The 13,944-nt window shown below is 39.8% G+C and overlaps 1 protein-coding gene across 5 annotated transcripts in view; it reads right to left on the bottom strand.

Annotated features, from left to right (window-relative positions):
* Positions 1-13,944, bottom strand: part of ephb2b (eph receptor B2b) — a 190,143-nt gene that overhangs the window by 103,586 nt on the left and 72,613 nt on the right. For all 5 annotated transcript variants that reach the window (XM_042509373.1, XM_042509381.1, XM_042509389.1 and 2 more), the window contains exon 3: positions 602-1,286. In XM_042509373.1, the coding sequence (XP_042365307.1) occupies positions 602-1,286 (685 nt within the window). The remainder of the gene's footprint in view (positions 1-601; positions 1,287-13,944) is intronic.

Here is a 13,944-nt window from a genome sequence, read left to right as displayed (position 1 = left end):
GTGTATTTAAGACATTGTAAGACTTTTTAAGCCACTTTATACAACATACAAAATTGAAAACTAATGTACTGAATATATATATTCTCCATTCTGATTCTGACCAGCGATGAACAACTCCCGTCACTTTATGGCCACTCAGAAGAGCTGAACTGAACATATTCTGCAGTCACAACTTCAAAAGGCAGCAGTATATTTTCAGATCAAATCTGGCCAGAATTATCATTTGAATTGCCGCGTTCAGCAGGATATTTATGTTGGAAAATAAACAGATTCGGGTGCTGATCATTTTTATGGAAATATGAGGGCTACGGTTAAAAAAATCTATGCATAGAATATATACCTTCCATCATGTTTTTTTAATCCATGACCGTACACTGAATCTCCCTGCTGGAGATCCATAAAGGTGAATCTTATCTTCTAGTGCTAGTTTATATTATCAATTCATGACAACGACTGGATCCCTGGAAGAGCTTAAACTGAAAAATAAACACTGCGTGGATTGTGTCCTTTAGTGTCGGATTACTCTCTGTTATGATGGCAGAGCGGCCCGATTCATGAGGCTTAGCAGATTTACTGAAAAAATTATCAGAGCAAAACATACCTCGACAGACAGTCCCATTCTCCACAGCCTCGTTCCCGGCCTTGCACATACAGCGTCCGATGGGTACCATCCACTCTCCGTCTCCGTTGCAGTACAGCTTAATGGGGACATCCACCTCTTCTGCGTTGGGGATGCAAACACCTCTCGCAGCCACGAGGGAGGTGCTCTCTGCTCCCGAGAGCGTCTCCTGGAACAGCGCCCCGTTGGTGATGATACGGGGGCATTTCCGGTAAAAGACGCGGACGGCAATGAGCGACATGCAGCCGCCGTAGTCCTGGAAGGCAAGGTAGAAGCCATTTCGGGACACGGGGCCGAAGCTTCGAACTTCAGTGTTGATCTTCATCACTCGGCCTCCTAAGTCCACCTGGGAGAAGCTCTCGTCTGCTGCGATGGTGTCAACTTTGATCCAGGGGTTCTCCATCCAAGCCGGTGACGTCCTGGTGGCCGTGTCGGCATCGGATTCATAGTAATACAGGTTAAACGTCTCTTTACAGGAGCCCGGCACATTGGGAATGCTGCTGCAGTCCCTCACCGAGAACTTCATCTCCACGTGGATGCGCTGAGCACCACGACGGCGGATGTACTTCGTCCGTACCCAGTTGTTCTGATTGTTGTCGAAAACATTGCAGACCTGGTACGTCCGGATGGTGTTCATGTTTTCATCGTAACCGCTCACCTCCTCCCACTGTTGGACAAAGACAGATATAAACAGTGAGTTAACATTTTACCTTCTCTCAAAAGAATGTGATGTTAATACAGAATTTTATGGAGAAAAAAAAGGTAATTGAGGCACAGAGTTAACCCGCTTCATTCAATTAAGCGCAATTCAGCTGTAAAGCAGTAAATGGTCTGCATGTTTCCTATTAATACAAACTGTCATAAAGCCCCCGCTGACACCTACTCTGCAGCAATAACAAGAATGTTTTCATGCATACTTTATATTACTTTGATTACTGGGAGTAATCAGCTTAAGCAGTGTTTTGATTAAACTGATTACATGGTGCAAAGAAAAAAAATATCTCCAATAACCCACTTTGCATGGCTGCATTAGGCGAGTCTAAAGGAACAAATGAGAACCAGCATTTCCAGCATGTCCTCCCAGTTCTAGAGGTAATATTGGTGTATTAACAAAGCTGCTCACAGGTTAGTGTCTCTGACCTTTACTCCACTTTGTTCAGTAATGTGAATAAAAACATTTCACCTAACAAAAAAAGTCAGAAGACTGATGTATTTTAGTGAGAAATACCAAATTAGGGTATTAATGACTTCCAGAAATCTGAAAGAAAGAGGTCCATTTGTTAATCTACAGCATGAGAACAGCTGCTCTGTGAATACTGAATGAGTTCCAATTTTAGGACATTTTTAGAACTGGGTATGAACCTTGTGTCATCTTTAGTATGGTCACGATAGTGGAATTTCTAACCTAGATTTAAAACCTTGAAAAATGTTGTTATTTGACATTTAACTATAATTGAGAGAAAGCTAGCCCAGCTGGTATCGATGTATCTAAAAAACATTTTAAATATTCAGAATCAATGTGTATCGAGAAAATAAATATTTTTGACAACAGTAGTCTTTAGCAGTCTGACACTTTCCACCACGGCTGGGCAATGTATCGATAGTATATTGATATTGTGATATGAAAGAGGATATCATCTTAGATTTTGGAAATCATAAAATTGTAAATGTTGTCTTTTCTTGGTTTTAAAGGCTGCATTACATTAAAATAATGTGATTTTCTGAGCCTACCAGATTTCGCCTCTTGCTTTCACATACTTAGTCATTATATCCTGTTACTAGGCTGCAGCTAACGACTATTTTAATGGTTAATGAATCTGTCTAATATTGTCTCGATTTATTGGTTAGTTGTTTGGTTAATAAAATGTCGGAAAATGGTGAAGAAGTCAAAAAGCCCAAAATGACATCCATTCCTAAAATGTATTCTTTTGTCCAAAACCCAAAGATATTGTGTTTACTGGCACCAAAACTCTACAATATTATCACTATATTCATATCAAGGTGTTTGATCAAAAGTATTGTGATATTTGATTATTTTATTTCATTTTATTTTCTCAGTATTGCCCAGTCCTACTTTGCAAGATGACTTTCTCTGACAGATAAATGTAACACAGGGACTTTATGAAGCACTTGGCTTCTTTTAAAAAATGTGTAGTTGCAAACAGTTTCATGCATTGGTTTCACTAGAGTGTTGCATTTTGGGATGTTAAAAAAATATAAACCCTGCTTTGTAGAGTCAGAGAGCTTTGATGTTTACCCTCTCCATTGAGGAAACCGTTCACATCTTGTAATGCTTTAAGAGAAACTGGAGACGTGACGTTAAGTCGCTTGAACAGAGCAGAGAGGTTTCCGCTTTATGTGATAGCGTGTCCTGCTTTTTTATTGTGCCTTAATAGGACACATTCATAGCACATACTGTAATGGGTTATTGACATTCTAGTGAAAGCTCCTTTCACTACAGCGAAGCACTGAGGAAACATGACATGAATTTTCCACAATCAAAGTCACACTGAACTGGCATAACCATATTACACAGGTAATCATATAAAGAACAATCAAGGGGCAAATTTCACTCCAGGTTTTCTCAGTATGCTGTTCAACTTCAAAGTCCACATATTGCACACCAATTTAAGTACTCGCCTCCGCTGTACACACTCCAGATGCAGCCTCGGTGCTTTTCCTGCCCCTTGGCCATGGATCAAACCAGCTTTAAACACCATGCGCTCCAACCGCCACGCAGGTCGTGACCTTGACCTCTGCATCTCGGCAAAGGAAGAACCTTGTTCTCAAACCCCAAGAGCCATTTTGCATCAGCTGCACCCTCCACTGCTTCTCTGCCTCCCCCCTTCACTCTTCACTTCACAGCTGATATAATTTCTCAAATTAGTGCCCACTTAGTGAGGATTTTGACAGATTTTGACGGGTTGGGAGAAGAAAGTCACCCCTCTTGTTACGAAACGGTGTTCTATCAAACACTTTCGGACTAATTAGAAGAGCTTTAGCTTTTATTTCCCATGTCCTAATTAATCACCGCTAGTGTGCTTGGCTTGACCCAAACTCAAACCATCAAAGAGCCAACCAAAAACAAAAAAGACTGATGTGTGCCCAAAAATAATAAAAAATAATGAGAGTAAACAGAATGCAGCCTAACAAAAAAAATATAATAGGAATCTTTTCTTAATTACATCAAAACTGGTCCAAAATTGATGTTTGCAAAACAACCATTTGTGATATAGTGGGAATTTAATTGTAAATAAACATGTGCACAAAGCATTTCCAGTAAAAACGTTTTTTTTCCTTTGACAATTAGTAGGACTTGATATATTTTGTTTGTAAGTGGTCTGTGAAGTGTTTTTAATGTTCAATTAGAGTGCAGTGTGGCTTTAACCCTTTGAAACTTGGATTGACAGCAGTTTTCTTGTGCTGCCTTCAGACACGTTTTACAAGCTATTTAACCCTTTGAAACTGGAGCAAAATGGTCGGATTTCTTTCAAAAATTTGGGAAAAAAAGCAACTTGGCATGAAATGTTCTGCAAAACTGCAAAATATTAAAAGATGACAAGACAAAGACCTGAGATTTTTTTTTTAGAGAAAATTAGAAAATTATCAGATAACTAGAGATAAGAGAAAATATCCACAAAATGATGTTAAAAAATATCATATTTATTACTTTTTTAAAATATTTTTTTCCTGATTTATGTATTTTTTTCTTATTTTAAGTAATATTTACCAGTTTCTTGCTAAATTTTTGGTAATTTCTTGTTAAACTGTCCATTACCTTCTGTTCATGTGTGCAAAAGAAATTAAGACAGTTTGCTCAGATTTCAAAGGGTTAAATCTGACTGCGTGATTGTTCAAGCTACAGGTTGTCTGTGGTTTGATCTAAGGATAAATCTGTCTTTTGGCCCCGCACTGGCAGACATCATCATCCCAGGTCATGAGCAGCCATTGACCTTCCCACTTGTTGAGGAGCAGCGGGGATCGGGGGGGTTGCGGGCCAATTAAACAAGAGCGGGCAGTCCGCTTCTCCTGAGCACAGAGCGCTGGACAATCGCAGTTTAATAAAATGAATGCGGAGACAGGTGGGGGTTGCTGCTAATGAGCGATGCAGACAGGAGAAACTGCAGGGGAAAGTGTTGGCAGTGATGTGGGGGGAAGGGTTGATCCAGGGTAAAAAAGACCCCAAACAAAATGTGTTTTGATGGAGGGCCCCTTTTTGTCCTGTCATGGCCTCTTTGCCCCGCTTTCATCACAGCCAGTGGAGGGAAGCAAATGGGGCATAATAAGAGCCTAACGATCAAGCGCCGAGTGTGAAATTAGAAGAAACGTCTTCATTTTCACAGCTCTCTCCCCGGCTCTGTGCTGAGAGTGCGGTAAAAGGGTGGTCATGTGTTTTAAGTATAGAAGGTGGAGGTAACCCTGGTGGTTGATGTCAAGATGGATTAGTTGGAGCGGGTGAGCGGCCTTCAGATGATAATGGAAACAAAAACTCCCGAGATCCTGTTACATTTGGCAGAATGTTGTTTTTCTTGTTCTCAGTGTGGAAATCAACAGCCATGGGGCTGAGCGCGCTGAATACTGCCTCACTATAACATTAAATAAATACATGTTTAAGGCCCGAACGATCAAAGGCATTTTTCTTAATAACCAAAGGCATACCAAATATTATCAAGAGCTAATTTGCATTTGTGAAATATTTTGGGTGTTTTTCAAAGTTGTGAGACATAAGACTGCAAGACTTCAAGGTAAATAACAAGCAGTGTTGTTTTTATGGTGCGCCTGATGTGCTTCCTTCCTCTGAGAAACACCACGCACGCAAAAACGTACTTCTACGATAAAAAAAATCAATGGTGTGAAACAGAACGTGCGACTGGCACCAAACAAAAAAGACACTTTTTGTTTTAATTGCTCTCATTGGGGTCCAAAAATCCTGATGTTACCTCTTTTATTCCAAGGGGTCTGAAACAAACACTAGGAACATAACTGTATGTGATATTTTTTGCGCCTTAAGTGTATAAGCCATTATGAATAAACTCATCTGATCTGTTGTGATTTTGATATATTTGAAAAACATGACATCAAATCAAAAGTCAATTTGTTACCAGATGTCAGAGTAAGTCACACATGTGCAAGTCTCAAGCAGGTCCCAAGTTACTGGGGTGAGAATCAAGCAAGTGGAGTCCCATCTTTATTGTCTCCCCTCAGGTCAAGCAAGAGGGGGCGTCCTTTAATCGGTCCATTTACCAGGACAAGTCAAGTCATGCCATATGAAATTCTGATGATCTTATCAGTTGTTTGCTTTCTGTCTAATATTTGATTAGTCAGTAAGCTAATACTGACTACAGAGTTTGCATACTGCTGCTCTCTGTGAATAATCCAGCGTTTTAAATTAATCTGTGAAACTTCATTTTGCGTCTGGAATTTTAAGTGTCGTTCATGTGTTTGCATTTTATTGCTGCTCACAACGACACAGAAATGGCTTGACTTAAACTGAATACCTACCTACCTACCTAAATTGAAAAATGAATACCTGCCCTATTAATGAATACTCCAATAGCCATAAATTTGGTTGCAGCCCTAGAAATTCATATCATCATATTTTATAAACAAAATGTAACTTCTCAATATTGAAGAGAATGCAGATTTTTTTTTAAGCCAAGTCTATTTGGGTCATCCATCTAAAGTCAAAGTCAAGTTGAGTCTTTTATTAATAGTAGTCTCAAGTCCCGAAGTTAACTCGTATGACTCAAGTCCCTCACCTCTGGGCGTAACATTTACTTGGCCTGGCAGTATTTGACATATATAACAAAACTGGCACTTCAGACAAGAATGCTGTGCAGCATACTCTGAATCTGTCTGATAAGAGTTCACACCTGCTGTTTAGATAAAGCACGTTAGATTTACATCGAGCAGTCATGCGCAGCGGCGCTTTTACTGAAAACAAATTCCTGTACCTTGATGGTCTTGCCAGTTCAACTGATTTCCAACTCTTGTCAGGCCGTCTTTTCTTCGTTAATGAAACTACTTTCTCACGCCGGTCTCTGGTCCACTAACTTGTGTGCCTGTAATTTCTATTACGCTAAAGCAGCAACATCGAGAGACAAACGCTCTGCACAGAAAACCTGTCTGAAGTGAATATAGATGGTGTTGGTAAGAGCGAGCAGAGACCGCTGTATGTCAGCTGCTCCTCGCTTCCTCCAGAGTTATACGAGGTGCTACAGTTCAGTGACGCTCACTGAGAATGAGCTTCAGGATCAATATCTCCTCTACCAGTCCAGAGGAGAGAGAGAAAAGTTCAGCTGACCTGCAATCCTTACGTCTCCATGACAGTAAGTCTCTGCTTTATCTGTAAAGCCAAGCGGAACGCACTGTCGAGCCTGAATTATAGACCGGAGATACCTCTACAGCTGAGCCCATACACCAAAGAAAGCTTTCTGCCTCATTCACCACACAAATACAGAACGAGTGCAGTCCTCCTTAGACCTCTTTGTAGCAACTAATTACCGAACTCCTCTGTAAGCACACATTATGCAGCAGCTACTGAGCACTTTCCTGCTTTACATTTACATCTCGTCCTTTTAGCCGACATTTTAATCTAAATTAGTTTACAGTTAGCAAGCACAGAAGGCTTTAGTGCTAAGAACACATAAGTTGTGTTTTTGTATAAAGACCTTAATTACAGCTTTAGCCTTAAATGTACAATGTGTAACTTTCTTCTGACAGGGGACTCTAAATCACATCAAAACAACAACGGAAAGCATTTTCAAGTTACAAATATTTTTTTCTCCACTGCTGTTTAGCTTGAGGGGCTGCTGGCCTAGCACAAAATTATCCTCAAAGGTGTCTTCCTCTCCAAAACAAACGGACCCGTGATTTAAATCAGTAAAAACACAGAATAAAGCAGTTCAATGTTAAATATCAGTGTTTCTCCAATGCTGTCCGGCTCGTTGCGGAGGGGCTGCTAACCCAACACCTGCTAATGTTTGCTTACTTTTTCTCAGATAAGTTGTGCTGCAGATGTTCATGAGGTTTTTATCAGAAGTAGAATTATCTGCAGAGGTCTCCTCCTCTCCAAAACAAACAAATCTGATGATTTAAACCAGTCAAAAACTGAATAAGGACGTTTCAGATTAAAAATCAGAGTTTTTCCGATGCTGTTTGGCATGACAGGAGCTGGAGCTGAGCTGCTGTAACATTTGTTCAGCTTGTTTCTCTAATAACTTAAGATCCAGATGTCCGATGGCTAAAATCCTTCATCCTGTTAAAACTTTTGTTTAAAAAAAAAAACAACGAACAAGACATAAAGCATGGCATAAATATGTGGTTTAAAACTGGATAAAAAGTCCATTTATGATAGATTCTGGCAGACAACCCAAATCTGTGATGCATGCATAATGAGGGATATGATGCCACTGACAGGCGAGGGTGACAAAATGACACGGACCATGTCCTTGATTAAAATTTCATATTTCTCTGGGTGTGAACATTGCTGGAAACGTGTAAGATAATGTAAGTACACAACTCAAAACCAGAATTACCGAACCAAAATACCTCTGCAAACTAGTCCGTCTAGTCAATGTTTCTGTCAAAACTTATATCAATCAGGCAGGAGATCTGCACACTGTATTTAAAGCTCCCACAAATCATAATTGTGCAACGTTTCAAACTAACAGAGATCTCCCTCAGGCATTGTCTAATAGGATTTGACAACAACCTGTTGAATTGAACTGCTGCACAATTAAAATGTCAAGGAGCTTTTAATATAGAGTGCAGATCTCCTGACTGATTCTTTCCTTAGTCCGATTTTGTTTTATCCAGCACCTGCAAAAGTTTTTGGGATGTACATATCCTTCACCCTGCTTGTTCCCATATGACAGAGAGTCAGTTTGCAAAGCTTCAAATATGGATGTTGTTGTAAAAGAAGCCACATATACTAAAAAATGCACATAAGTTCACCAGTATCTGACTAAATCTATCCCCTTCTGTTCCTGAATAACAACACTGATTTACAGCCATTAAAGTGTCTTGGCTTAACATTATGATATCGCAGTGAAGATGACCTTTGACCTTTTGTCTGGCGCTGGTAGGAAGGCATAAAAATAACCGTACTATATATATCTACATAATAACAATATAACATTGGTCTGGTCGACAATTTAATGCGGAAAACTCAGACTACTTATTATATCTCAAATCATATCTCATTATATCATATTATACCCAAGTGATTAAAAACAGCCACATTGACTCAAAAGATAAAAATAAAAACTCACAAGTGCTAATCCTGAATAACCAACACAAACCTCAAATAAAAATCCTCCTTCTAAACAGGAAAGGAAAGCTTAAGATCGGCCTCGTGCTGAAGAACATACACCTCCACAGACGGTCAGATCAGCATCAGCAGCCAAGATTTCACACACACGTGCATACACGGCGTTTGATATGTCATCCGTCACACCGCTCTGTTGGGACCACTGTGCTCTTGCTGTGCGTTCATACTGCAAGAAGCAACACTATCAAGTTGTCAGAATTCTCAATTTCCTGTTCATCTGCGCAGCCGGGAAAACTTAGCCAACGAGCAGACGGTCAACAAGTTTGTTGGCTGCACAAAGTTGACCACAGATTCACTCTTTATGGACACCCGTCTTCCACAACAAGTCAAAATTTTTGATAAATAGATCTGTTTGGCAAGCGCAAGTGGAAGAGTTGTTGATGGTTGTTGCAGTCAAGCTGTTTGAATGACTGTATTGGAAGAATGAGAGATGAAGAAACCCCCAAAACAAAGGACTGTATCCATTCACTGTCATTAAAGAGGTTTTTTAACAGCTTTTATGTTCTTTTACAATCTGTGTTATTTAATCAGAACATTTTTTTAATTCTAATTTTAGATGAAGTAGCATTAACACTTTGAAACCTGGATCAAAATCACTTTTCTTGTCCTGCATTTAGAGACCTTTCACAAGTATTTAAACCTTTGAATCATAAGCAAACTTTTTTGTAGAATTAGAAAATTGTTTTTCAAAAATGTCAGGGGAAATAAAATAATCAAAACACTATATTTAAAAAGATTATAATTGCGTTACAGAATCATTATTATTTTTAAACACTTTTTCAGGTCATTTCCTTGTTTGTTATTTTTCTTTTTTGATTGCTAATTTTCAGGTAATTTTTTGAAATTTTTTACTAATTTCTCACTTATTTTTTTGGTTATTTCTTCTTAAGCTGCTTGTTGCCTTCTCATGTTTTTGAATGAAATCAAGACAACTTGCTCAGGTTTCAAAGGGTTAAACACAACTTTTATAAAGTTTAAGTTATAGCTGCAAGAGACAATTAAAGCAGGAAACAGCTGTTCTACAAGCTACAACTAGTCAGAATAAAACTACACATCAGTCAACTGGCCGTGTGAACGCACCGTCAGAACACTCCAAGATTTCATTGTTTTGACATAACATGAGCCGTGTATTTATCACATCCTGTCATTACAGTGTTTGAATTAACCTGAACTAGCGTCACGATCCGGAGCCGCATTACACATCAGCGCTCTATCACTGACAGAAGTAAATAAATTATTCACACAAAAGCAGAGAGAGAGAGCCAGTGGAAAACTCCCGGGGCACAGCCGCCCCATTTGCAGTTGTGGGAAATCTGTCAGAGCAAGAGTGCCTTCCCTAGAGGGACAGAGGACAAATGACACCCACTCTCTGCATTCAATTACTACGAGAGAGGCCATGGGAGCCAAATCCTGCAGGAGACCGGGCTTCATATAGAAGAGAGACTCACACACACACACACAAACACACACACACAGATTTAAGTAGAACTGTCTGCTGCAGTCAGCTCCAATTACCACTGTCCACTACTAATGCACAACATGTGAAACCAGGAGAACAATCCCATCTTTTAGCCTCATTCCAGAAAGTTACATATGGATTATGTTTGCATGCTTCTCTGTATAATTCCTTAAATATAATTTTACAGACGTTAATTGTGAATCGCAGTCGCAGTCACAAATTAGTGGTCACTTTAAAATCCCAGCGAGGCCAATACAATGAAATATGTTCAACAAATTACTTGTAAGGGAATTAAAAAAAAAAAAAAGTATGCCAGTGTTGGTCTGCCACACATGCCCACAATTACATGTAAACAGCCTCAATCTTATTCCAAAGGAATCTGAATACAATACGCAGCGTCTTTGATCAATCACATGGAACTGATTTGTTTAAAACATTTTGTAACATTTTTGCCCTGACGCAAAACTCTGCTGCGCACTGTCCCCAAGTGACACTAGATATATCCTGTTGCAGCACAATATGACACATGCATAATGATAACCTAACCCACGCACACACCACCTTATTATGTTCTCCGCATAATCAGGAGGCCTCGGTTTTCCCTCCACAGTAGCTCTGTGTGTTCCCTGCGGCCATAAGTCTATTTCTAAAAGGCTGCTGCTGTCGGTACTTGAGCGTAGGAGAGAGCGGGTCAGAAGGTCTGACCTGATGTTCACGCGTCTCTCAGCTCCACTTGAGAAGGAAACATAGACCACTTAACCCTGCGCTGCTATCCAGCTATATATTCGCTCCATGTAGGGCTGGGTATCGTTTAAAGAAAAATGAAACCAGTACTAATACCACTACCCCTACAGTCATACTGATACCGGTGGAGTACTTCATTTGATACCTTTTTTCTACTTTTTTTGATACCCATTATGCAATTAGAGGCATTTAATTGCGTAAAATGACACCAGATGCCAAAGGCGTGGAGTAAAGTCATACTTTTGAACATTTTGGTGGTGGTCAAATATACTGTGTTTGACTTGAGCACACCAAAGACTGTATCGCCTGAAACACACAGACTGCATGAGCAGCACGTGACAGCAACCTCGCCAAACTACAGCGTGCTTCACACTGGCCGTGTTTACACTGGCAGCGCTGTGGCTGTGACGCCTCTGCAGGGCTGCCTGCTGTCATGAGTAGTGTATTTCAAATGTGACAAATAAAGACATTAAAACTGTAATAAAAGGTGGTATAGAGTTAATATAATTATCAAAACACCATTTTCACAGAATATTTCTGCTGACAACCGCATGCGGAAAAAATCAACGAGCCACCGTTTCTCTAGATGTGCTGCAACTGTCAGCAGCTCACACCAAAACAATCTAGACTGATAAACAACAATACAGGTCAGAGGAAAAATATGCATTTTTGATTTTGGGAAGAACTGTCCCGTTAAGTAATCAAGCAGCATTGAAGTGGTTGCCCTGGCTCCACATCACATACCAGACTGTCAGTGGGTCTACTTTTCATAGTAACTTTACATGCAGTAAAGTTAAAGAGGCTGCACAAGTTTCTTTGCAAATGTGCCTACAGTACTTTTTGAATGTGTTCTGCTGGTTAATATATGTAAAGCCAAAATGCAAACTCTTTTTGTGAAACTCTGCCAGATATCTATACACATTAACACTGTTAAATCCTGATTGTGCAAATGGGGTTAAGTCTTCACAAAGTCGCTTAAAGACACATGTCTACGTGATAGTCGAACTGGACTGCCTGCACCGGTTTCCCTGTGTGGGTGGAGTGAGGCATGTGATACATGTGTTTTATTGCCAGAATCTCAGAACGTTCAGTCTGTAAACTTCCTAAAATGCCCCGGGAAAAAGATCTGGTTTGGTAAATAATACATTGGTTGTCAGTGGTGGGGTATTTTTTTTTTTGGTAGGGCAATCAGGAACAATGAAGATGTCTTGCTTGTCTGGCTCAAGGACAACATAAGCCTAGCTGTCATTTTACATAATTAAAAGGAAGAACTGCCTTGCTGTACACAGAGAGGGTTATAAAACTTGATTTACAGAAGCTCAACTGTAATACAGTTTTACACAAATCGCTTACAAAAACCTACTGTAGGAGGTTGATTTTACAGCTGTGCCTGAGGAGATTTCTTATAATAATTATTTGATATGCGATATTCAAATATGCTGTAAAATAAAAGAGTGGAATAACACCAACTGCCACAGCATTTCTGACTTCATATTGTGCTGTTACTTGATTGCATTTCCATTGTGTCTCACAGTATCACATATCAAGTTAGGATATATTTCATGAAGCTATACAGAGTAGTGAAAGCCAACTGCTGCTGCGGCGCTCTGCTGGATGTCACTGATCCACCGGCTAAGCCCACGAAGCCGTGCGTATATGTGTGTAAGACAATAGCTTCTGTAAAGCACCTCTTGCTGTTATACTGAGAGCGAGAGCGAGCTCTGTTTCCACACCTGTTGCCCTGGGACATAAGGGACAAGCTATCGCCATCGCTCTCACTCTTCACTTTTCATTGGACTGTGATTTTGACAAGCTCAGCCATATCATCATAAAACCTCAGTGCCCACGCTGATAAGACCAAACCTATACCTGACTAAATCCAGGGGCTTAGGGACTTGTTTGCATTTCATTGCACCCCAAGAGGGAGATATATCATGATAGCATTTGGAGGTTTTCAGAAGGGAGCGTGAAATAAAGTGCCCACCACAGATGACGATTTTCTGTAGACCGATTCAAAAGTTACCATCACCTCAACAAAAAGCCTATGAGATTTTTCCATTGGATTTTTGAAATTATGGCAGAAAATAAGCTCTGTGGTAAACAAATGGTACTGATACTTAGTTTTGTTCTTTGCTCCGCAGGATATTCCCCTTAAATGAACGCCATTTTTAGGATATTCAATGCCTAAATGCAGTCGCCAGAAGCAAAAAACTCAAACATGATAACGTTCTGCAGTCTACTGTAGCCACTTTAGCAGCTGCCTTTTTTAAACCTTTAAAAACTGACCAAATTGGCTCGATTTTTTTTCCAGAAACATTCAGAAATATGGGAAAGAGGTGTACAACCTCACAATAAATTCAGAATTTGTGAAAGGTGTCTGAATGCAGCATTAGAAAACTAAGGTAAATCTAGGTGTTAAAGGTTTATGACACAAGGGAAATGATGCTATGTGAAACTAGGCGATGCAGTGCGGTGTGATACAACTTTGTCAATTTACACTGAAATTCATTTTGCGTCCTCTGGCAGCTCTGCTTAAGAAGTTCACACACAAATAAGACAACTAAGATTTTAGTTCAGCAACAGGATAGACATACATTTTTTTCAGCCTCTTGCCTTTAAATGGATGAACACTGAATTGACTGTTAAAAGCTTCAAAGTTCGTAAGCAGTGTATGTGCTGATGTATTTTATGTCTTATAACAAAACGTGAAAGCCCTTTTAGGCTAGTGTAAACCGCAGACCTTATTTCAGGCATTTTACCAAAAACCCATTGAAATCAAGACAAGGGGAC

The sequence above is a fragment of the Plectropomus leopardus genome, chromosome 2, assembly GCF_008729295.1.
Source record: "Plectropomus leopardus isolate mb chromosome 2, YSFRI_Pleo_2.0, whole genome shotgun sequence".
Taxonomy (NCBI): Eukaryota; Metazoa; Chordata; class Actinopteri; order Perciformes; family Serranidae; genus Plectropomus; species Plectropomus leopardus.
This window is presented reverse-complemented; position numbering and strand designations above follow the sequence as displayed.